This window comes from Schistocerca gregaria, chromosome X (genome assembly GCF_023897955.1).
Source record: "Schistocerca gregaria isolate iqSchGreg1 chromosome X, iqSchGreg1.2, whole genome shotgun sequence".
Taxonomy (NCBI): domain Eukaryota; kingdom Metazoa; phylum Arthropoda; class Insecta; order Orthoptera; family Acrididae; genus Schistocerca; species Schistocerca gregaria.
In genome coordinates, this window is record NC_064931.1 from 499,712,842 (window position 1) to 499,735,711 (window position 22,870).

At 43.3% G+C, this 22,870-nt stretch overlaps 1 protein-coding gene across 2 annotated transcripts in view; it reads right to left on the reverse strand.

Moving 5' to 3' along the window:
• LOC126299257 (elongation of very long chain fatty acids protein 7) overlaps positions 1-22,870 on the reverse strand; it is a 115,404-nt gene that overhangs the window by 40,185 nt on the left and 52,349 nt on the right. For both annotated transcript variants that reach the window (XM_049991053.1, XM_049991052.1), the window contains exon 3: positions 13,088-13,278. In XM_049991053.1, the coding sequence (XP_049847010.1) occupies positions 13,088-13,278 (191 nt within the window). The remainder of the gene's footprint in view (positions 1-13,087; positions 13,279-22,870) is intronic.

A 22,870-nucleotide genomic window follows, 5' to 3' on the forward strand; every position in this document is an offset into this window, starting at 1 on the left:
GAAGAAAAAGAAGAAGAAGCAGAAGAAGAAGAATAGAGGAAGAAAGGAAGAGTAAATACACTACTGGCCATTAAAATTGCTACACCACGAAGATGACGTGCTATAGACGCGAAACTTAACCGACAGGAAGAAGATGCTGTGATGTGCAAATGATTAGCTTTTCAGAGCATTCACACAAGGTTGGTGCCGGTGGCGACACCTACAACGTGCTGACACGAGGAAAGTTTCCAACCGATTTCTCATACACAAGCAGCAGTTGACCGGCGTTGCCTGGTGATGCCTCGTGTAAGGAGGAGAAATGCGTACCATCACGTTTCCGACTTCGATAAAGGTCGGATTGTAACCTATCGTGATTGCGGTTTATCGTATCGCGACACTGCTGCTCGCGTTGGTCGAGATCCAATGACTGGTAGCAGAATGTGGAATCGGTGGGTTCAGGAGGGTAATACGGAACGCCGTGCTGGATCCCAATGGCCTCGTATCACTAGCAGTCGAGCTGACAGGCATCTAAATCCGCATGGCTGTAACGGATCGTGCAGCCACGACTCGATCCTGAGTCAACAGATGGGGACGTTTGGAAGACACGAACCATCTGCACGAACAGTTCGACGACGTTTACAGCAGCATGGACTATGAGCTCGGAGAGCATGGCTGCTGTTACCCTTGACGCTTCGTCACAGACAGGAGCGCCTGCCATGGTGTACTCAACGACGAACCTGGGTGCACGAATGGCAAAACGTCATTTTTTCGGATGAATCCAGGTTCTGTTTACAGCATCATGATGGTCGCATCCGTGTTTGGCGACATCGCGATGAAAGCACCTTGGAAGCGTGTATTCGTCATCGCCATACTGGCGTATCACTCGGCGTGATGGTATGGGGTGCCATTGGTTACACGTCTCGGTCATCTCTTGTTCGCAATGACGGCACTTTGAACAGTGGACGTTACATTTCAGATGTGTTACGACCCGTGGCTCTACCCTTCATTCGATCCCTGCGAAACCCTACATTTCAGCAGGATAATGCACGATCGCATGTTGCAGGTCCTGTATGGGCCTTTCTGGATACAGGAAATGTTCGACTACTGCCCTGGCCAGTACATTCTCCAGATCTCTCAGCAACTGAAAACGTCTGGTCAATGGTGGCCGAGCAACTGGCTCGTCACAACACGCCAGTCACTACTCTTGATAAACTGTGGTATCTTGTTGAAGCTGCATGGGCAGCTGTACCTGTACATGCCATCCAAGTTCTGTTTGACTCAATGCCCAGGTGTATCAAGGCCGTTATTACGGCCAGAGGTGGTTGTTCTGGGTACTGTTTCCTCAGGATCTACGCACCCAAATTGCGTGAAAATGTAATCACATGTCAGTTCTAGTGTAGTACATTTGTCCAATGAATATTCTTTTATCATCTGCATTTCTTCTTGGTATAGCAATTTTAATGGCCAGCATTGTCCATGTTAAGAACGAAAAGGCGTATGCTACTGAACTACTGTTTTGTACCCACTATTACAAAATACATGTTGTAATTTATAATTCTGCACTGCAGCACACTAATCAGAACTACACCGAAATATACAAACTACACTACTGTAATAGGTAAATGAAGCAAAGCTGTGCGGGGTAGCCTCGCGGTCTTGGGCGCCTTGTGACGGTTCCCGTGGCATTCCCGTCGGAGGTTCGAGTCCTCCCTTGGGCATGGTTGTGTGTGTTGCTCTTAGCGTAAGTTAGTTTCAGTTAGAGTAAGTAGTGTGTAAGCTTAGGGACCGATGACCTCAGCAGTTTGGTCCCATAAGATATTACCACAAATTTACAAATACACTCCTGGATATTGAAATAAGAACACCGTGAATTCATTGTCCCAGGAAGGGGAAACTTTATTGACACATTCCTGGGGTCAGATACATCACATGATCACACTGACAGAACTACAGGCACATAGACACAGGCAACAGAGCATGCACAATGTCGGCACTAGTACAGTGTATAGCCACCTTTCGCAGCAATGCAGGCTGCTATTCTCCCATGGAGACGATCGTAGTGTTGCTGGATGTAGTCCTGTGGAACGGTTTGCCATGCCATTTCCACCTGGCGCCTCAGTTGGACCAGCGTTCGTGCTGGACGTGCAGACCGCGTGAGACGACGCTTCATCCAGTCCCAAACATGCTCAATGGGGGACAGATCTGGAGATCTTGCTGGCCAGGGTAGTTGACTTACACCTTCTAGAGCACGTTGGGTGGCACGGGATACATGCGGACGTGCATTGTCCTGTTGGAACAGCAAGTTCCCTTGCCGGTCTAGGAATGGTAGAACGATGGGTTCGATGACGGTTTGGATGTACCGTGCACTATTCAGTGTCCTCTCGACGATCACCAGAGGTGTACGGCCAGTGTAGCAGATCGCTCCCCACACCATGATGCCGGGTGTTGGCCCTGTGTGCCTCGGTCGTATGCAGTCCTGATTGTGGCGCTCATCTGCACGGCGCCAAACACGCATACGACCATCATTGGCACCAACGCAGAAGCGACTCTCATCGCTGAAGACGACACGTCTCCATTCGTCCCTCCATTCACGCCTGTCGCGACACCACTGGAGGCGGGCTGCACGATGTTGGGGCGTGAGCGGAAGACGGCCTAACGGTGTGCGGGACCGTAGCCCAGCTTCATGGAGACGGTTGCGAATGGTCCTCGCCGATACCCCAGGAGCAACAGTGTCCCTAATTTGCTGGGAAGTGGCGGTGCGGTCCCCTACGGCACTGCGTAGGATCCTACGGTCTTGGCGTGCATCCGTGCGTCGCTGCGGTCCGGTCCCCGGTCGACGGGCACGTGCACCTTCCGCCGACCACTGGCGACAACATCGATGTACTGTGGAGACCTCACGCCCCACGTGTTGAGCAATTCGGCGGTACGTCCACCCGGCTTCCCGCATGCCCACTATACGCCCTCGCTCAAAGTCCGTCAACTGCACAATACGGTTCACGTCCACGCTGTCGCGGCATGCTACCAGTGTTAAAGACTGCGATGGAGCTCCGTATGCCACGGCAAACTGGCTGACACTGACGGCGGCGGTGCACAAATGCTGCGCAGCTAGCGCCATTCGACGGCTAACACCGCGGTTCCTGGTGTGTCCGCTGTGCCGTGCGTGTGATCATTGCTTGTACAGCCCTCTCGCAGTGTCCGGAGCAAGTATGGTGGGTCTGACACACCGGTGTCAATGTGTTCTTTTTTCCATTTCCAGGAGTGTATGAAGCAAAAATCGTTTACATGGACTGCGCTGCCACGTCTGACGGTGTGTAGAGTTTGGGAGTGAGGTAGCTGTTAGGGCTTCAGGAAACCCTTCCTGGTCATTATCAAAGCTCATCTCCGCGTTGCTTCCGGAAGGACGTTGTGGTTGGGTATTTTGCCTTGGTGCGTCTCGTGACTTGTTTTGATCAGCTTCTGGATCTGCTAGGCTAGCGGATCGTAACCCAGTTTTTGACTGTAAACATGTTCAGCTTGTGCTACATCTCGTCATTCCTTACTATACTATAGTCTGTTTAATTATCAGAGATGTCCCTGTCCTGACCTGTAACATCCTGTCTATTAAAACACTCTCAGACGATGTAGTCCGGGGGTGTCGATTGGTGAACATTCCCAGGTGTCTGTGATGCATTGACGTATTTTTGGCATATAGGGGGGATATGTACCAAGTCCCGGTAAGTAATATATTTATTTCTTTCTTGGTCCGCGAGAAGTACGATAGCCTTGCTATTTCTCTTACATAAGGAAGTGCCTGGTAGGCTCTCTCCCTGTTTCTACCCGTCCCCGATTACTTGCTATTCTATCTCAAAGCATGCCTTTTTATTTCCACCCACTGGATTCTTCTGCTCTGCAGCTTCTGTAGGTTGTTGGTTGCTGCATCAAGACGTAGATTTTGTAGCCCTTCCTTCTTTTCCATTCTCCTCTATGTGAGACCGGGCCCCATATCTTTCTCACTACTCTACTTTCTAATATTAAATTTTTTTCATTTTCTCAATTGGTAATGCTACAGGGTTCTGAAGCGCACATGGCTGGTGTGGATATCTCTATGTCATTGATTCTCATCTTAATGTTCGCTGATATTGACACTGAGCTGGGCGTCTCATTGAGGGAATACGTGCATTTCATTCCCACAGCTATTCTTTCCTTGATGTTCATTCCTCCGTAGTTGTCACTGCAAAACCAAGATCCTGAGTTTTTTAACTGGTGAACTCTCTTGAACCTTATGCCTTCTATCTCAAGAAATTCATCCTGCACTTGTCTTCTTCCTAACTGCATGAACTCTGTTTTGTCTTGATTCACCTTTAGCCCAACCCTCCGGGCACGGTTGTCCTTTTTCTGGTACATTTCCTTCACCTCCTGGCTTGATTCAGTTAACAATACTATACATATATTATACTTGAACTGATAAAATTCGATTAACACTAACTCACAAAACTGTTACACACAATCAACAGAAAGCGAAGAATTTTCATTGGTTTGGGAAGTTTCTTATGTAAATTATCAAAAATACACAAACAAAAATCCATTAATTTATGAAGAATAAAGAAAATAACATAATAATCAGTACTGCAAACACTTTTACCATTAACAGTGTTTTTATCTTTCATTTTCAAGGATTTTTGAATTATCGGTAAATCGGCTGCGTGTGCCTGCTTGACTTGGCGCTCGGCGAAACCAGCTTGAAGACACTTGCCTGAATACTTCTTCTCCACGACTACAGCGTCGTGACTGAATCGCTCACCATGTTCATCAGGAACTGTTCTGCAAATTTCAGGCCAGAAGTGAGAGTGGGCATCAAGGAAGTCTATTTTCAGAGACATCTTACAGCCAAGCTTTTCGGAAAATGACAACAGTTCAACCACATGCGTCTTATAACTTTATGCTCGTATTTCGTAAGAGATAGAAAGAAACATTTTTAAAACTTTCCCAGACAGATTTATCATCGTCATGTATAATTTTATCGAATTCCTTGTCTCCGAAAAGCTCTAGAATCTGTGGGCCAGCGAATATAGCCCTTTTGATTTTTATTCTCTCTTGCATACAGGCCTCACCTTCGTGATTCATTTTCTTTGCCAAATTTTTCATTGGTTATGTAAAGATTACTTGATTACTGAACAGGGAGAAATTAGAATCGCAACTACCTGCAAATTTACTGAAGTAAGTATTGAACTTGTCTGACTTAAGCATTCAATAATGCCTTTGTTATATAATTTCATTCTTCTAATATGTAACATTCGTGACATTCGTCATCCGCGCACTCCGCAGCTCGTGGTCTAGTGGTTAGCGTTGCTGCCTCTGGATCACGGGGTCCCGGGTCCGACTGCTAGCCGGGTTGGAGATTTTCTCTACCCGGGGAATGGGTGTTTGTGTTGTCCTCATCAATTCATCGTTGTCATTCGTGACAGTGACTAGACTGGACTGTGGAAAATTTGGACTGTGTAAAAATTGGGACTTGGTACGGGCACTGATGACTGCGCAGTTGAGCGCCCCACAAACCAAACATCAACATCAACATCGTCATCAGCGCAGTGGAACTGATAAGAATTACCTGGTTACATGCAATTTACATTTTAGTTGTTGTACTGTTTTATCGAACGCTCTTGCTATATCAATCGTTATCATGTAATTGTCATCTAAAGCGCTGACACCGAGGGAGGAGGCGCAGTGTTTAGCACACTGAACTCTCATTCGTGAGGACGACGGTTCAGACCGGCGTCGGGACATCCTGATTTAGGTTTTCAGTGATTTCCCCAAATCGCTTCATTAATCCTATGGGACCGACGACCTCGCTGTTTGCTTCCATTACACGAATCAACCAACCAACCAAAGCGCTGACACTATCTTGAAATCGTTCTGCAGGGGACTCATGGCAACAAGCTGTCAGGGATTACTCATATGGCTGCATAAGAGCTTTTCCTGTATTTTATTTAGAGGAAATCGGCCTGCAGTATTATATTTTTCTTAGGTCTTTGTATTCTCCCTGTTTTTGGTATAATGATATTCGATATCTTCCGAACTTTGGATACCCATTCCTGCAAAGATATGCGTTTAATAGCTTTGTCAGATGTGGAATAATGTTGTATACTACTTAAGGCAGCATCTGGCCAATGTGCTTTCCTTTAACTACAATATTTCCAGTCAGACTTCTTCTTGGCCACATGGACTCACAGTTAGATTATTCACAAACCGTTCAATCAATTAAAAGTGAAGATATTGACTGTATTCCATGTCGTCTGGCAATAGACAGCCAGCATCACGTGTACCTCACATTTTCATCCAGAGAAGTTTCATACGTCAGATCTTGAGCCTGGACCATTTTATAATAATTCTGAGCATGCGAAGGAACGATTGTCCTCAAACATCCCTCTTAGTACAATTAGGCGAAGTGACAAGCATGCAGTTTCTGTAGCTCTCCTTCCTACACTCTGCTTTTCATGAACGGGCTACTTCCGCAAAAATAAACTAGTTTTGTACATAACGCAGCGGAAAAATGCTCCGATAGAAGCAAATATGCTTCTGTTTAAATGACAAACTGAGAACTGGGGTACCATCTGCCTCATTCTACTTTCCTGAGCATTTTGGAAAATTTTCCCAAATATTTTGTCGTGCGAACATATTCGTGTTCTTTTTAACATGCAACTCACCTCTCACTCCCTCAAGCTCCCCTATCTATAACTGCCTCACACACATTAATCCATCGCTCTACATGCCCATACCTATCCACTCCCACTTGCCCATTCTCACTCAGTCTCTCCGCCCAAATCACTGTCATTATCTCTTTGTGTATCTCTGTCATGTCACCGGTCTCACAGCCACAGTCTCCTTCGTTCTGTCCCACTCCTACTGTTTCCTATCACTGTTACTGTCTCCCTTTTGCTTTGCATTACAGCTATTATCTCCTTTCTCGTTCTAACTGTCACAGACTGTGTCTCTGATTGTCACTTCCACTTTCACCTTCTATTTATCCCTCTGTCTCTGGCACGGTCTCCTTAACTCTTTTCCTGGTATTGCCCTGTCACTGTTCCACTGCCACTGTGCTCCTCTCTTTCTCCCACACTACCATTTTCTCCGTCGCTCTTTCTATACCACAATGGCTGTCTACTATCTTCCAGTATTTATTACTTTCCCGTCTCTTTCCCACTGCCACTGTCTCCTTCACTCACAGCATAAAAACTCGAATGTGTTCGCATGCCAGAATCTCTAAGAAAATTTTTAAATGTGCTGAGGAAGGCAGAATGAGGCAACAGGAATCCCACTTTTCAGGCAGTCTTTTACACAGGTATATATTCGCCTTTTTTGTGCTCTGATAGGAGCATTTTTCCGCTGGTTCCTTTCTTTTTCCTGCTACGGCATGATATATCACTCATACGAAAAGAATTTTATTGGTCAGTAAAATGTTGGTAATTTACTTAGGTGAAACAAAAAACGCAGAATTAATTTTATACCTCAGATCGAATTTTATGTGCAACAAAGTTTTTCATGTGCTTCAGTACCACAAAATGGGGTTCCCAAACCATTCTGATGATGATGAAGGCACCTTACCGTATATTTCTCTGTGATACGTCACTTTATAAATCACGTTCCCCCCTCATACCGATATTACGTGTACAAGTAGGATAATTTTCTAACTCTGTATCTCGGAAACGGATAAGGATATCAAGAAAATTTTCGAGGTCTTTGAGATAGTTATATTAGAAATATATAGCAAAAATTTCAGCCATTTGCCATCCATAGCCGTCTTGGAATCTACGGGTCGGTTTTGGTACCCAGAGACCATGTTTTTGAGGTGTTTCTCGATAACAGGTAAAGATTTCTGAAAACAGGACCATGGAACTTCTAGGTAAATCCCTAGAGAATATACCGTTAATAATTTGAGCAATTTTATGCCGTTAGTTATTTAGATATCCGATGCTGATCGCGTAAAAATGGTGAAAAACCATTTTTTCGGGGTTTTCTCAGGAACCGCCTATGAACTAAACGGTGCCTCCGTAGCTACTTAAGGCATACCGTAGAAACATCTAATGCAAAAAGAACCAACCAGTTATCTTCATTTCCCTAAGCAGGAGGAAGTGCGTAATATTTATACTTTGACCATGTATTACAGAATAGATTAGGACGATCCTCCTGTTGGGTGCTAGCTCAGACGCTATCCAAAACACTTAACCCTACCTAGTAAGGTAAACAAAACCTGAGGTGTGAGCTCCAGGTAAATCCCGTTTTTATGCGTGGCGTTTCAGAATGCTGTTGCATGCCTACCGTTGATGTTATATCGTTTAATAACTACTGCTGGAACTACCTCTTTTCGGAGGTTGTTAGTCATTATGGCAAATATTTTTTCTTTGACTTTAACTATCTAAACATTTATAGGGGAGGCCACCCGAAACACTCTCTCAGATTCTGCAGTCACGATGTTCGTCTTCTACCTACTGACCCTTTCCCTGCAGTTTTTCCTTCCATTATGAATCTCAGAATAGTGCACCTTTCTCCTCGTGATATGGTCAAATTATTGTAGTTTTCTTGTTTTGATTGTGTTCCTTAGTTTCTTACTCTTATCGATTCTCCTTAGAACTTCTTCACCAGTAATTCTTTGTGTCCAGGATATTTTAAACACTTGTAGATATAGCCACATTTCTGATAACTTAATCTTCATCCTTGTTGCCTTATTTAGTCTTCATGATTCCATTCCGTGTAAGAGTACGGGGATTACGTAACATTTAATAATTTAGAGTTTTAACTGCAAGTTTTGGTAAAAAACATTCTCATCTTCAAAAAGGCAGCTCTAACTTATACAATTTTGATATTGATTTCCTGGATCTGATCGAGGGTATCATTAATCAAAATACTGACGGCAAAAAGTCTCAGCACCAAGAAATAATTAATGTAGAGTAGTGAAATTTCCGGAGTACGTTTGTCTAGGTAGCAAATTTAATTGATTAAATTTGCCAGACTACACGTTAATGTAAGAACCAGATAAGCTATTGAAAATATGGAGTGGTGGTACATTAATAACCGTTGTATGCATGCAAAGCTTGTGTATTGTGTTGTACAGGTGCTGGATGTCAGTTTGTGGGATGGAGTTCCATGTTTATTGCATTTGGTCGGTCAATAGGGACAGTTAATGGTGTGTGTGGATGACGCTGGAGTTGTCGTCCGATGATGTCCCGCTTGTGAGCGATTGGAGACAGATCTGGTGATCGAGCAGGCCGAGGCAACACGTCGACACTCCGTAGAGCATGTACGGTTACAACAGTGGTATGTGAGCGAGTGTTATCCTGCTGGAAAACAGGCCTTGGAATGCTATTCATGAATGTCACCACAACATGTCGCACCACCAGATTGACGTACAAATTTGCAGTCAGGGTACGTGAGAGAACCACGAGTGTGCTCCTCCTGTCATATGAAAACGCATCCCAGACGATAACTCCAGTGTAGGTCCTGGGCGTCTAGCACGCAGGCATGCTGGTTGCAGGCCCTCAACACGCCTACTTCTAATCAATACATGGTCATCACTGTCACCGAGGGGGAACCAGCTTTCTTTAGAAAACACAACAGACTTCCACCCTGCCCTAGGTTTCGCTTGACAAGTCACAAATGGCGGTGATTTGGGATCAGTGGAATGCATGCTATAGGGCGTCTTGCTCGGAGTTGTCCTTGAAGTAACTGATTTGTAACATTCATTGTGTCACTGTGGTACCAACTGCTGCTCAAATTGATACCGCTGATGCAGTGCGATGCACTAGATCCATACGCCGAACACTATGGTCTTCCCACTCGGTAGCGCCACGTGGTCTACATCTACATCTACATCTACATCCATACTCCGCAAGCCACCTGACGGTGTGTGGCGGAGGGTACCCTGAGTACCTCTATCGGTTCTCCCTTCCATTCCAGTCTCGTATTGTTCGTGGAAAGAAGGATTGTCGGTATGCTTCTGTGTGGGCTCTAATCTCTCTGATTTTATCCTCATGGTCTCTTCGCGAGATATACGTAGGAGGGAGCAATATACTGCTTGACTCTTCGGTGAAGGTATGTTCTCGAAACTTTAACAAAAGCCCGTACCTAGCTACTGAGCGTCTCTCCTGCAGAGTCTTCCACTGGAGTTTATCTATCATCTCCGTAACGCTTTCGCAATTACTAAATGATCCTGTGACGAAGCGCGCTGCTCTCCGTTGGATCTTCTCTAACTCTTCTATCAACACTATCTGGTACGGATCCCACACTGCTGAGCAGTATTCAAGCAGTGGGCGAACAAGCATACTGTAACCTACTTCCTTTGTTTTCGGATTGCATTTCTTTAGGATTCTTCCAATGAATCTCAGTCTGGCATCTGCTTTACCGACGATCAACTTTATATGATCATTCCATTTTAAATCACTCCTAATGCGTACTCCCAGATAATTTATGGAATTAACTGCTTCCAGTTGCTGACCTGCTATTTTGCAGCTAAATGATAAGGGATCTATCTTTCTATGTATTCGCAGCACATTACACTTGTCTACATTGAGATTCAATTGCCATTCCCTGCACCTTGCGTCAATTCGCTGCAGATCCTCGTGCATTTCAGTACAATGTTTCATTGTTGCAAACTCTCGATACACAACAGCTTCATATGGAAAACGCCTCAGTGAACTTCCGATGTCATCCACCAGGTCATTTATATATATTGTGAATAGCAACGGTCCTATGACACTCCCCTGCGGCACACCTGAAATCACTCTTACTTCGGAAGACTTCTCTCCATTGAGAATGACATGCTGCGTTCTGTTATCTAGGAACTCCTCAATCCAATCACACAATTGGTCTGATAGTCCGTATGCTCTTACTTTGTTCATTAAACGACTGTGGGGAACTGTGTCAAACGCCTTGCGGAAGTCAAGAAACACTGCATCTACCCGTGAACCCGTGTCTATGGCCCTCTGAGTCTCGTGGACGAATAGCGCGAGCTGGGTTTCACACGACCGTCTTTTTCGAAACCCATGCTGATTCCTACCGAGTAGATTTCTAGTCTCCAGAAAAGTCATTATACTCGAACATAATACGTGTTCTAAAATTCTACAACTGATCGACGTTAGAGATAAAGGTCTATAGTTCTGCATATCTGTTCGACGTCCCTTCTTGAAAACGGGAATGACCTGTGCCCTTTTCCAATCCTTTGGAACGCTTCGCTCTTCTAGAGACCTACAGTACACCGCTGCAAGAAGGGGGGCAAGTTCCTTCGCGTACTCTGTGTAAAATCGAACTGGTATCCCATCAGGTCCAGCGTCCTTTCCTCTTTTGAGCGATTTTAATTGTTTCTCTATCCCTCTGTCGTCTATGTCGATATCTACCATTCTGTCATCTGTGCGACAATCTAGAGAAGGAACTACAGTGCAGTCTTCCTCTGTGAAATAGCTTTGGAATAAGACATTTAGTATTTCGGCCGGAATCCGTCTTCTTGCGACTGTACATTCTCGTGACCACCATTACCAACAATCATGTTCAGTGGGTACATTCCTGTCAAGGCTTTTTGCACTATTGTAGCAGGAACATACAGCTTCTCGTAGCCCTTACTCAGTAAGATGTTGATAATGTCTTTGTCGCCTTAAAGGCATTCTTGACCAGCATAAGCTCAACACGTCCAGTCTGAAAGGTAACTAACATTCATGGTCGTTACAGCGTGTATTCAGAGCAAAAATGATTTGCATCCTCATAATGATCCTGTTGGAAGAAAGTGAAATCGGCTAGCGTCTTATGTGACTGGCACGAAATTTTAATATAAATCATCTTTCAGATGTAGAAACATGCCTACCAACTTTTATGTTGCACAACGCCTTTTGGTGTTGCGATCTTTTTATTTTTATTTTTTGCCATCAGAGTGTGTTTTGGTACTCCTTCAATTGGTATGGTGTAAATAGCAACACCTGAGAAGATTGTTGAAGTTTTGCTAATAATCATGTATTTGGTTTTACTAAATTCCTTTTTGAGTTAAAAATCGTCGTTCGCGCTACAATTCTTTTTTCAAATGCTGTCTTTAGCTGTGTTAAGCGTTTTTCGTTACTAGTGCGTCATCAGCACAGTGTATTTTACTAATCACTTTTCCACTGACTTTCATTTCTATTTCTATGTTTTATATAGCTTGCTCGTATATTTTCCCCGAATAATAGTTAAATAAGAGTGGAGACAGAACATAGGGTTGTCTTACTCATTGCGTTCAGCTGATGTCTCACCGTCGCAGTTGATAATAGCTGTCTGTTGCCAGTACATGTTTTTAATTATTCTAATATATCACGGGCAGATTTCAGTTTCTTCTAATAGAATCACCAGTTTATCATCTCTCACTTGCAAAAATCGTTTTCGTAATCAGTGAACTCCAGCACTTCATCCTGATCCATACTTAGGCGTTTTTGTATCAAAATTTTCACTGCAAATCGGGCTTCTCTGGAAACCATATCGTTACGAAATCCAAACTGATTTTCACCCATATTATTAATTTTTTTCGTATATTAGATTGTGAATGATTTTGAAGATAACTTTTAGAGTACTCGACATCAAGTCTATCGTTCTATCTTTTCGGTATCATTGTAAAAGTAGATTTTAGCTATGCTGAGATGCATCCTATTATGTATATAGTATTAAATAAAAAACAGTTTTCAATTTCGTAATACCTATGTGCTAGATATACGAAAACGTAATATAAATGTCAAGCTTCAGCTCGTATTATGGCTGACACATCCACAAGTTAGAGTGTATGTTAGTGGAACCAAGAACATGACGAACCGGTAGATGCTATCTTTCTGTTTCCATGACGAAATGTTCATTGTTCTCGCTAAGCCAAAACAACTGTGGCACTTCGTACATCAGATAAGGAGAGATGTGTCCCTTTGGCCTCTTTCAGTATAATTATAGCTATACTTTCAAAGAGGAAAGACCTGTTGTGTTGTTGCTACAATGGTGAAAAGTTCAGAGACAGAGCTTGATGTAATGAAAAAGAAAAAAAAGGAAACCTTGAAGGGACCCTTATGGTAAAGAATTTCCTTAAGTCTTAGAGTGGCACGTGGGTAGGACAAGCGAAAGTTAGCACACTACTTACCATTAGGCATAGCCACACGCTGAACACGACCTGGTAGGCGTTGTAGAAGATGAGCACTTTCTGCAGCTCGAAGGGCTTGCGGTGGGCCATGAGCGCGGGCCCCAGCTTCAGCACGAAGTAGAGATAGAAGCCCAGGATGAGCAGCAGCGGCACCGGGGAGTCCATCAGCAGCCACTGGTCCACCAGGGGGTCTGCAAACACTCGCGCATTACTTTACGTCTCTCATTCTCGCAAGGAAATTGCCTGCTTAAGCAGTGCCATCTGTTAGAAATCTACTCGCATTAGATGTGGATTAGGAATACCAAACTTCACCAAGGAAATCATTGTTAGTATCTAGGTATAAGATTCATGACTTACTATCGAAGTAAACCTGTTTCACTGGACGTCTCGCAATTAAGCACAGAAACGCCAGGAGCGCAAAAGAAATAATTACTGTTACATCCATGAGAGTGCTGTCTGCGAACCGCAACATTAGAGTCAGTCAGTAGAAGAAATACAAGGCCATACCACTTTTTGTACTAAATTTTCTCATGACGCAATTCGGGATTTCATTAGCTGCAGTTGAACGAAATCGTAGAAGGTACCACTGCGAAATAAAGTACCTAAAAGTGGCTCATTGCTGTAGTTCATCAGTTAATCAAGAAACTATGTCCAATGAGCATTAGAAATGGATCGTTTACCGGTTATGATTATTTTGATTGTTAATGTGCCTCAGGTTATGTAAAACCATCTGAGTACATATATAGAAAATAGAACCAGCAGAGTAATGCATCCTTATTTGTAAGATTTAAAAGGACATTATGTACAAAAACAATTCACTTTTCTTTCACACCTTTGCTTCGTGGCTTCTGTAGTTCTTTTTTATGTATCTTCATCATTATCAACAAACTCCAGAACGAATATATGACTGCAATATGATTGTTAAAACGCTTAGAACAGTTTGGCGATGTTCATAAACGTACTCTGATATTCGTCCTGATAGCACTTTTCCATGCCAAGAACACTCTTAGAAAATCACAGTCTTATCTAAGATTATGCTAGGCTTGCCATACGAAAAATAGTAATCAATGTACACTGAAACTCCAAAGAAACTGGTATAGGCTTGCGTGTTTGAACACAGAGTCATTTAAACAGGCAGAATATGGCGCTGCCGTCGGCAGCGACTCTTCGTATATAAGACAAAAAGTATCTGTTAGATCGGTTACTGCTGTTACAATGGTAGGTTATCAAGATTTAAGCGAGTTTGAAAGTGGTGTTATAGTCTGAGCAACGTGAATATCAGGAGTCCGGTAAAACATCAAATCACCGACATAGCTGCGAACTTTTTCCTGCAAGAACTGGACCGGCGACGATTGAAGAGAATCGTTTAACGAGACAGAAATGCAAGCATTCGGCAAATTGCTCCAGATTTCGATGCTGAGCCATCAACAAGTGTCAGCGTGCGAACCATTGAACGAAACATCATCGATATGGGACCCCTGATAAGTCTATATCCGACTCTGACAGGTGACACGTACCTAAGCATCTTCTCTGATCACCTGCATCCATTCATGTCCATTGCGCATTCTGACGGACTTGCGCAATTCCTGCAGGACAATGCGACACCCCACAAGTTGAGAATTGCTACAGAGTGGCTCCAAGAACACTCTTTGGAGTTTAAACACTTCCGCTGGCCACCAAGCCCTCCTGACGGGAACATTATTGAGCATATCTGGGATGCCTTTGAACGTGCTGTTCAGAAGAGATCTCCACTCCCTGATACTCTTACGGATTTGTGGACAGCCCTGCAGGATTTATGGTGTTAAATCCCTCCAGCACTACTTCAGACATTAGTTGAGTCCATGCCACGTCGTGCTGTGGCAATTCTGGGTGATCGCTGGGGCTCTACTCGATATTAGGCAGGTGTACCAGTTTCTTTAGCTCTTCAGTTTATATTCAAAATACATAGACCTATCACTAAGTATTCATAATTAGATCTCTAGGGAATTACACAAATCGAACACCTCGGTGACAACGGTCAGCAGAACGTAATAAGCTCCTCATCCAGGCAGTGAAAGCCCAAGGGATTTCGACCGGCCGTCGTATCATCCCCTACCCCTCGGTCTCACGCACGTGATCAGCACATCGTTCTCCCGGACCGTGGAGCCGCTACTTCTCTTTCAAGTATCTCCTCAGTTGACATCAAGAGGCTGTGTGCATCCCGCAGAATTCCTATCACCAAGGAAAACTGCTTGGGAGTACCGGGACTCAAACCCGGCTCACCCACATGGCAGCTGACGGCTCAGCTACCGAGGTGGATACAGCGGAATGTAATAACCAGTTGTAACTCCAGATTAAATCTTTCTCACTACAGCAAAGTCTAACTTGCTTCGAAAATTCTTGACAGAATAAAATATTATGTAGTCCCCGGGCCCAAATCTGAACTCTTTAACTTTTCCGGGCAAAGATGTACTACACCAACTTAACAGGATACTGGAAAGTTTCTGTATGATTTGAGTAACAGGAGAGAGATAACAGTAGGATTTCTCAACCTCCAGCCGGTCGCGAAATTAGTGAAAATCCAATGCAGCTTTGCACAGATGTGTTACGCAGTGTCTCTAGTAAGCCCGTCGATCACGTCATGTCGCACTTTTCAATTCTGAGAACAGTGAGCCCGTAAGATGCTTAGCATAGTAGTGTCTCCCGAAAGTATGAAGTTCCTGCTGAGAGTTTCCGCCTCATTTCATGCAAACTGCATAACGTAACATTTCTATCTTCATGACAACGCACAGCCGAACAAAGAAGGCGCAAGGAAGACGCTATGCAGAGCTTTCGACGGAATGTGCATGATCACCTACCATACAGTCCGGACTTCGCTCCCTCTGATTTTCATCTCTTTGCTCATATGAAACGCTGGCTACGAGGACAGCATTTTGGTACAGACAGCGAGCTGCAGACCAGCGTAGGGAATTACAAGGAAGCACAGGTGGATGCCGTCTATGGCGAGGGTACCGGCAAGGTTGTGCCACGCTGCGATAAATGTCTAAATAGGAGCTGCGTGTACGAAGAGAAGTAGCTGGAAGGTGTGTCTCAGTAATCATCTAATGATGTTGCAGTTCTTCTTATCTCCGTGCTTGCTAAAAAAATGCAGGTTTCAGCAATTTTAGCTTTACCTTCAGTGCGTTACTTTATTTCCTTTCTGTAAAACAGTTATTAGATATTAACGTTTAGAGAAAACATTTGTTACAAAATATTTACATTTGTGAATGAAGTGATTGTTGTCAAATATTATACATTGTTTGTTTGCAGTTCACAGTTGACACGTGTATTACTGGGCTGATGAATTGTATCTTGTTTATTAGAATGTGTCTAAAGTTATGGTTTTATAGTTTATTTGCAAAAAGGTATGTATGTATGCATAAGTTTAGATACCTCACTTGAAGCTATTCAGTGTCTATGTTGGTATCTGTGAGTCTGCTACACAATCTACAACTGTTCATCTGCAAACAGCAAAATATAATTTTTATTTTGTTTATTATGTATCCACAAACGAGAATGAGTGCGTACCGCGTCATTTTGCGTGTTACTTACGGCTTTTCGCACGGAAATGTATAATAAACAAAAATAAAAATTACGATTTGCTATATGCAGATGACACGTTGTAGACTGTGTAGCGGACTCACAGATACCAACATAAACATTCAACAGCTTTAGGTAAGGTGTATAAACTAATGCATACATCCACTCTTTTTTGCAAATAAGCTATAAAACCAGATCTTTAGACATATTGTAATAAACGACGTACAACGAATCAGCCCGGTAATACAGATCACAACTGTGAACTGTAAACAAACCATGCATAATATTTGACAAGTCACTTAATTGCAAATGTAAATATTTTGTACCAAATGTTTTCTCTAAACGTTAATATGTAACAACAGTTCTACAGAAAGGTAATAAAGTAACCCACTGAAGATAGCACAAAAAGTGCTGTAACATGTCTGGGGAAAACAAAACTCCAAAGGTTTCTTGCATAAGGCGGAATTCTCATCCAAGGTGTGTTTCAATGTTTCAAATAAAATTTTTTGATTTTAACTGTGGTTTCAGTTTCGTGATCGATTGGAGAGTTGAAAAATAAATAATAATAATAATAATAATAATATTAATAATAATAATAATAATAAAGAAACATAGCCCTCGTACAACGCGCCCGGATATGTTCGGCGTAAAAGTATGGCGTGCGAAAGGCAAGGCTTCGAAATAGAAACATAAATCCCATCTTTCAGGAAATATCGTTACTTAAATCTTCTCGATACTGTCAACATATAAATAATTAGAGACTCACATATACATTTGCTAGAAAAAGATCTGGGTAAATCGGTCCTGACTTTTTTCAATAAATCCTTCAATGATTTAAGAATGTCACGTATATCGAAATCAGAAATGCCGGAAGGAAATTTGAACACAACTCCTTCTGGACCAAAAACGAAGGAAGTAAGATTAGAGCTTAAAGACCCATCGACGATAAGATCATTTTAGACGGAGTACAAACTCAGAATTAGGAAGGCTATGGAAGAAAATCGGCTGGGCCCGTTTTAAAGGAATTCAGGCATTTGCCTCAAATGATTTAGGAAAACTGGTCAGTACTTAAAACTAGATTATCTGACGACGAATTTAAACCTGTTCTTCCTTAATGTAAGTTCAGTGTTTTAACCTTTGTGCCCCTTCGGTAGGTCTCATAATGAGATCGCCGTCTGAATCAACGCGCTGCTACGCCCGGTTTCCAGCAGATTCATTTTCTTAAATATGCACCTAAAATCGTTCTGACTTTGTCACATATTAATGGAAAATTGCTACAAACTGTACTGGTATTACTGGATATGAAAGTCAGTAAAAAGGTTAAAAAATTGACATATTGCGGTTTTGGGGGAGAAACGCGCAGTCAGTTTTTGCACGACAAATTTTACTGCCCATCAAATGAATTAAACCTAGATGGACAACAAAATTTGTTAAAAAATCTGGAGGTTAACATCTCGCAATGTCAAGGTTATTAGTGACAAGCCTTAACATGAGCCTGGCAAGGGCTGGAAAGGGAATCGGCCGTGGCCTTCTTGGAGGAACAATTGAACAGTCAGACATTATGCGCGTAATTTTAGTAATGTGATGACTTCTTTATGGGCCTCACCCAGTAGCCTACTTTGTAGGCGAACGCGATCACAATTGAAGTCGGAGTCCGCCCTTGCTACTGAGACGAGTATACCCTACGCTTTACTTAGCCATGAAGTCCGACAAGGTTACGTCACAAACGATTTTCTACGTGTCTTCAGTGACAGCATGGGAGGCCCAACGTTTGGAAAAGCATTCCCATGTAGCTGTAATCCATTTCATGACCCCAAGAGGTACAGTGATTGATAACTGCGGACAGAATGGTATACAACATGAGGGTACATTGCTGGTGAGTCAACATAAATTTGTTCCATGACGCATGGCAACGAATTGTTTCTATGATTTTCATGGTCCTAAACGGCTGTTCACACGATCAAGGAGTACTCACATTGCAGTGTAATAATCCTAGGACTAAAATGGTATTGTAAAATCTCATGTTATATTTGTTTGGATCAAGCCGCCTCCTTAACTGAGTGGTCAGCGTGTCTGACTGCCCTGCTGGGGGCCCGGGTTTGATTTCCGACCGGGTCGGTGATTTTCTACTCTCAGGCGTTGGGTGTTGTGTTTCCTAATCATCACCGGCACGCAAGTCACCCAAAGTGGCATCAACTGGGAAGAATGCGACTCGATGGTTGAACTTCCCCAGTTGGGGACTCCCGGCCATTAATGCCATACAATCACTTTTTATTTGGGCTGCAATATGTACCCAAGTTACTGTATGTAATTTACTGCGTGATGAAGACTATATATGTGGTGTCACCGCCAGACATCACACTTGCTAGGTGGTAGCCCTTAAATCGGCCACGGTCCGTTAGTATACGTCGGGCCCGCGTGTCGCCACTATCAGTGGTTGCAGACCGAGCGCCGCTACACGGCAGGTCTAGAGAGACTTCCTAGCACTCGCCCCAGTTGTACAGCCGACTTTGCTAGCGATGGTTCACTATCTACATACGCTCTCATTTGCAGAGACTACAGTTTAGCATAGCCTTCAACTACGTCATTTCCTACGACCTAGCAAGGCGCCATATTCAGTTACTATAATTACTGTCTTCAAGAATGTATTCTGAACAGATAATATTGTGAATCATGTACCGTCAAGAGCGACGTTGATCATATATGGATTAAAGTTAAGTATCAAACTAAATACGTCCGCTTTCTGAATTTTCATTCCTTGTCATGTTCCAGACCTCACGTCAGTATAGTTCTTCCCTCCTGACGCCAGCCTGCGTGAGCTAAAACGCGTGCATTTCAGCTTCCACTCGTAACACGGTGTTGGCTATTCTGCTAACACAAAAATATACTCACATCAAAAAAAGTTTTGCATCACCCCGGTTCCCAGAACTCCTGAAGATAGACGTTGACTGTGGATATTGCATCACAGACACAGTCCCTTTGACTGTTCAGAGATGTAACTTAACCCGCCTTTTGGTTCCAAACACTATGGGGCTTAACATCTGAGGTCATCAGTCCACTAGACTTAGAACTAATTAAACCTAATTAACCTAAGGACATCTCACACATCCATGAACGAGGCAGGATTCGAACCTGCGAGCGTATCAGCAGCGTGGTTCCGGACTGAAGCGCCTAGAATCGCTCGGCCACAGCGGCCACTAAACCTGCCCAAAGATGTAAACAACTACGCATGAGCAGCGCCTATTAGACGAAGGGGTTCAGACAGCCGATCAGTTCTAGTCATTCCATCGGGAAGAAGGTACACGGCCCGTGTCTGTAGATCAGCCATGCCTAGATGGTCAATACCGCGGTTAGATCGCGTCCGCATTGTTACTTTGTGCCAGGAACGGCTCTCAACAAGGGAAGTGTCTAGGAGTCTTGGAGTGAACCAAAGCGATGTTGTTCGCACATGAAGGAGGTACAGAGAGACAGGAACTGTCGATGACGTGCCTCGCTCAGGCCGTCCAAGGGCTACTACTGCAGTGGATGACCACTACATACGGATTATGGCTCGGAGGAACCCTGATAGTAACGCCTCCATGTTGAATAATGCTTATCGTACAGCCACAGGACGACATATTACGATTCAAACTGTGTGCAATAGGCTGCATGATGCGCAACTTCGCTCCCTACGGCCATGGCGAGATCCATCTTTGCAGCCACGACATAATGCAGCGCGGTACAGATGGACTTAACAACATTCCGAATGAACCTCTCAGGATTGGCATTATGTTCTCTTCAACGATGAGTGTAGCATATGCCTTCAACCAAACAATCGTCGGAGACGTGTCTGGAGGCACCCGGGTCAGGCTGAACGCCTTAGACACACTGTCCACCGAGTGCAGCATGGTGGAGGTTCCCTGCTGTTTTGAGGTGGCATTGTGTGGGGCCGACGTACGCCGCTGGTGGTCATGGAAGGCGCCGTAACGGCTGTACGATACGTGAGTGCTATCCTCCGACCATAGTGCAACCATATCGGCAGCATAATAGCGAGGCATTCATCTTCATGGACGACAATTCGCGCCCTCTTAGTGCACATCTTGTGAATGACTTCCTTCAAGATAACGACATCGTTCGACTAGAGTGACCAGCATGTTCTCCAGACATGAACCCTATCGAACATGCCTGGGATAGATTGAAAAGGACTGTTTATGTGCGACGTGACCCAGCAACTACTCTGAGGGATCTATAACGAATCGCCGTTAAGTAGTGGGACAATCTGGACCAACAGTACCTTGATGAAATTGAGGGTAGAATGCCACGACGAATACAGGCATGCATCAATAAAAGAGAACGTGTTACGGGATAGTAGAGGTACCGGTGTGTACAGTGATTTGTAGCACCACCTCTGAAGGTCTCGCTGTATGGTGCTACAACATGTAATGTGTGGTTTTCATGAGCAATAAGAAGGGCGGAGATGATGTTGATGTTAATGTACAGGCTCAGGAACTCTCGGAACCAAGGTGATGCAAAATTTATTTTTGATGTGTGTAAATTATATCCTCTGAGACAGTGAATTAATTGTTTTTTTAATAGTCGTACTCTTTGTTGGGATTAGAGAACTATTGTACATCCAGATTATTTTGATACAATGCCTCATAAAAAGTTAAACGGAAATTTCCATTAAATCAGAATCTGTTCTGAAAGTGAAGAACAAATCTGCCATTTTAGAGCAGTTTCACTCTCAGTAGCATCTAATAAGTACGTAGGAGGATGGTATACCGGTAGTACTGGGTTTAAAAAAACGTATTAGTCGGAATGTGTGTCATATGATTACATTCAGTGTTTTCCACGTTGAATTCCCCAAGAATCCAATATGTCACGTGCTTAAGGATTGCATGAAGTGTGCTAATCATCAAGTAATGAATATTAAAACCCATAATGAGCTGTAAAACTATCTATTAAGACCTGATGAAATATGATTGTGAGTCACGATGCTGGAGTTACTGAACTGAAGGAGGAAACCGAGAAAAAAAACTGACAACGTTAATGAAATACAAGATAGTAGGAACGACAGCGCAGAGGTATTGGCTTTAGTGAAATCAACGGCAGCGTCCGTCAGGAAGATGAGGAAAACAGCAATACCACCTTACTAACACATCTAATTACAAATGTCACAGTTATAACTAATGACGAACAAAAAAGAATTTATGATTGTGACTTGGAGAGAGGACTTGTTCCAACGGGATGAAGACCTTCCATTACCTGCAGACAATTGACTACGGAGGCGGTGGGTCTTCCGCCACTAAAACTGAAGGGCGGTCATAAACAGAAAGTTACGCAGAAAAAGTCTTTGCTGAAAATCTAGATGAACTCAAATGACATGGTCGCAGGTTCGAATCCTGCCTCGGGTATGGATGTGTGTGATGTCCTTAGGTTGGTTAGGTTTAAGTAGTTCTAAGTCGTAGAGGGCTGATGACGTCAGATGTTAAGTCCCAGAGTGCTCAGAGCCACTCAAATGACACACAAACACTCATACAAACACGTGAGTGTTAGAAGTAAATCTCAACTATAGAAACTGTCTACACTATATTCCTTGATTGTGATTTACTTGAAATAATTACACTGTAGACTACATTGTAGATGTTTCTTTATATAGATACAGTAGACCGCTGGGACTTCATGTAACTTCCAAGATTTCACAACGCGAGAATGTCTTAATTTAGATGTTTATGACTGTGTAGGGTACTCTGATGTGTCTGTCTACCTATCTATCTGTCTATCTACCTGCCTGCTTTACTCTTTCTTTTTTGCCTTGTTTCGGTATATTCGTTTTTAAATTGAATCACATTGTAATATAGATCCAGATTATCCCACAGTTGGCACTCAGATCCCAGAGTTGATAATCGTGAGGTATTGGAGTTGTTCAGAGGACAAGTGTAAACATAGGAAACAAATTTCATGTGCAAAGACCTGATAATAACCTCTCTTACAGTCAGTATATTCGTCATAACAGCAGCTAATCTTGCACCCCAAAGCTGATAAATGGAGAAACTCAGAAAATTGTAGAAGGCGCAATCTTTTTGTATTGAGGAAGGTTAGAGTGATTCCGTCGGAAGTGACAAGCAGTTAAGTTACATCAAATGTAAAAACATTACATCAACGTGCCCAAAACGACGTGCAAAATTAAACAGAGTAAATCTACAATCAAAACACTGCGTTCCTAAACTGTTTTCTATTAGACTA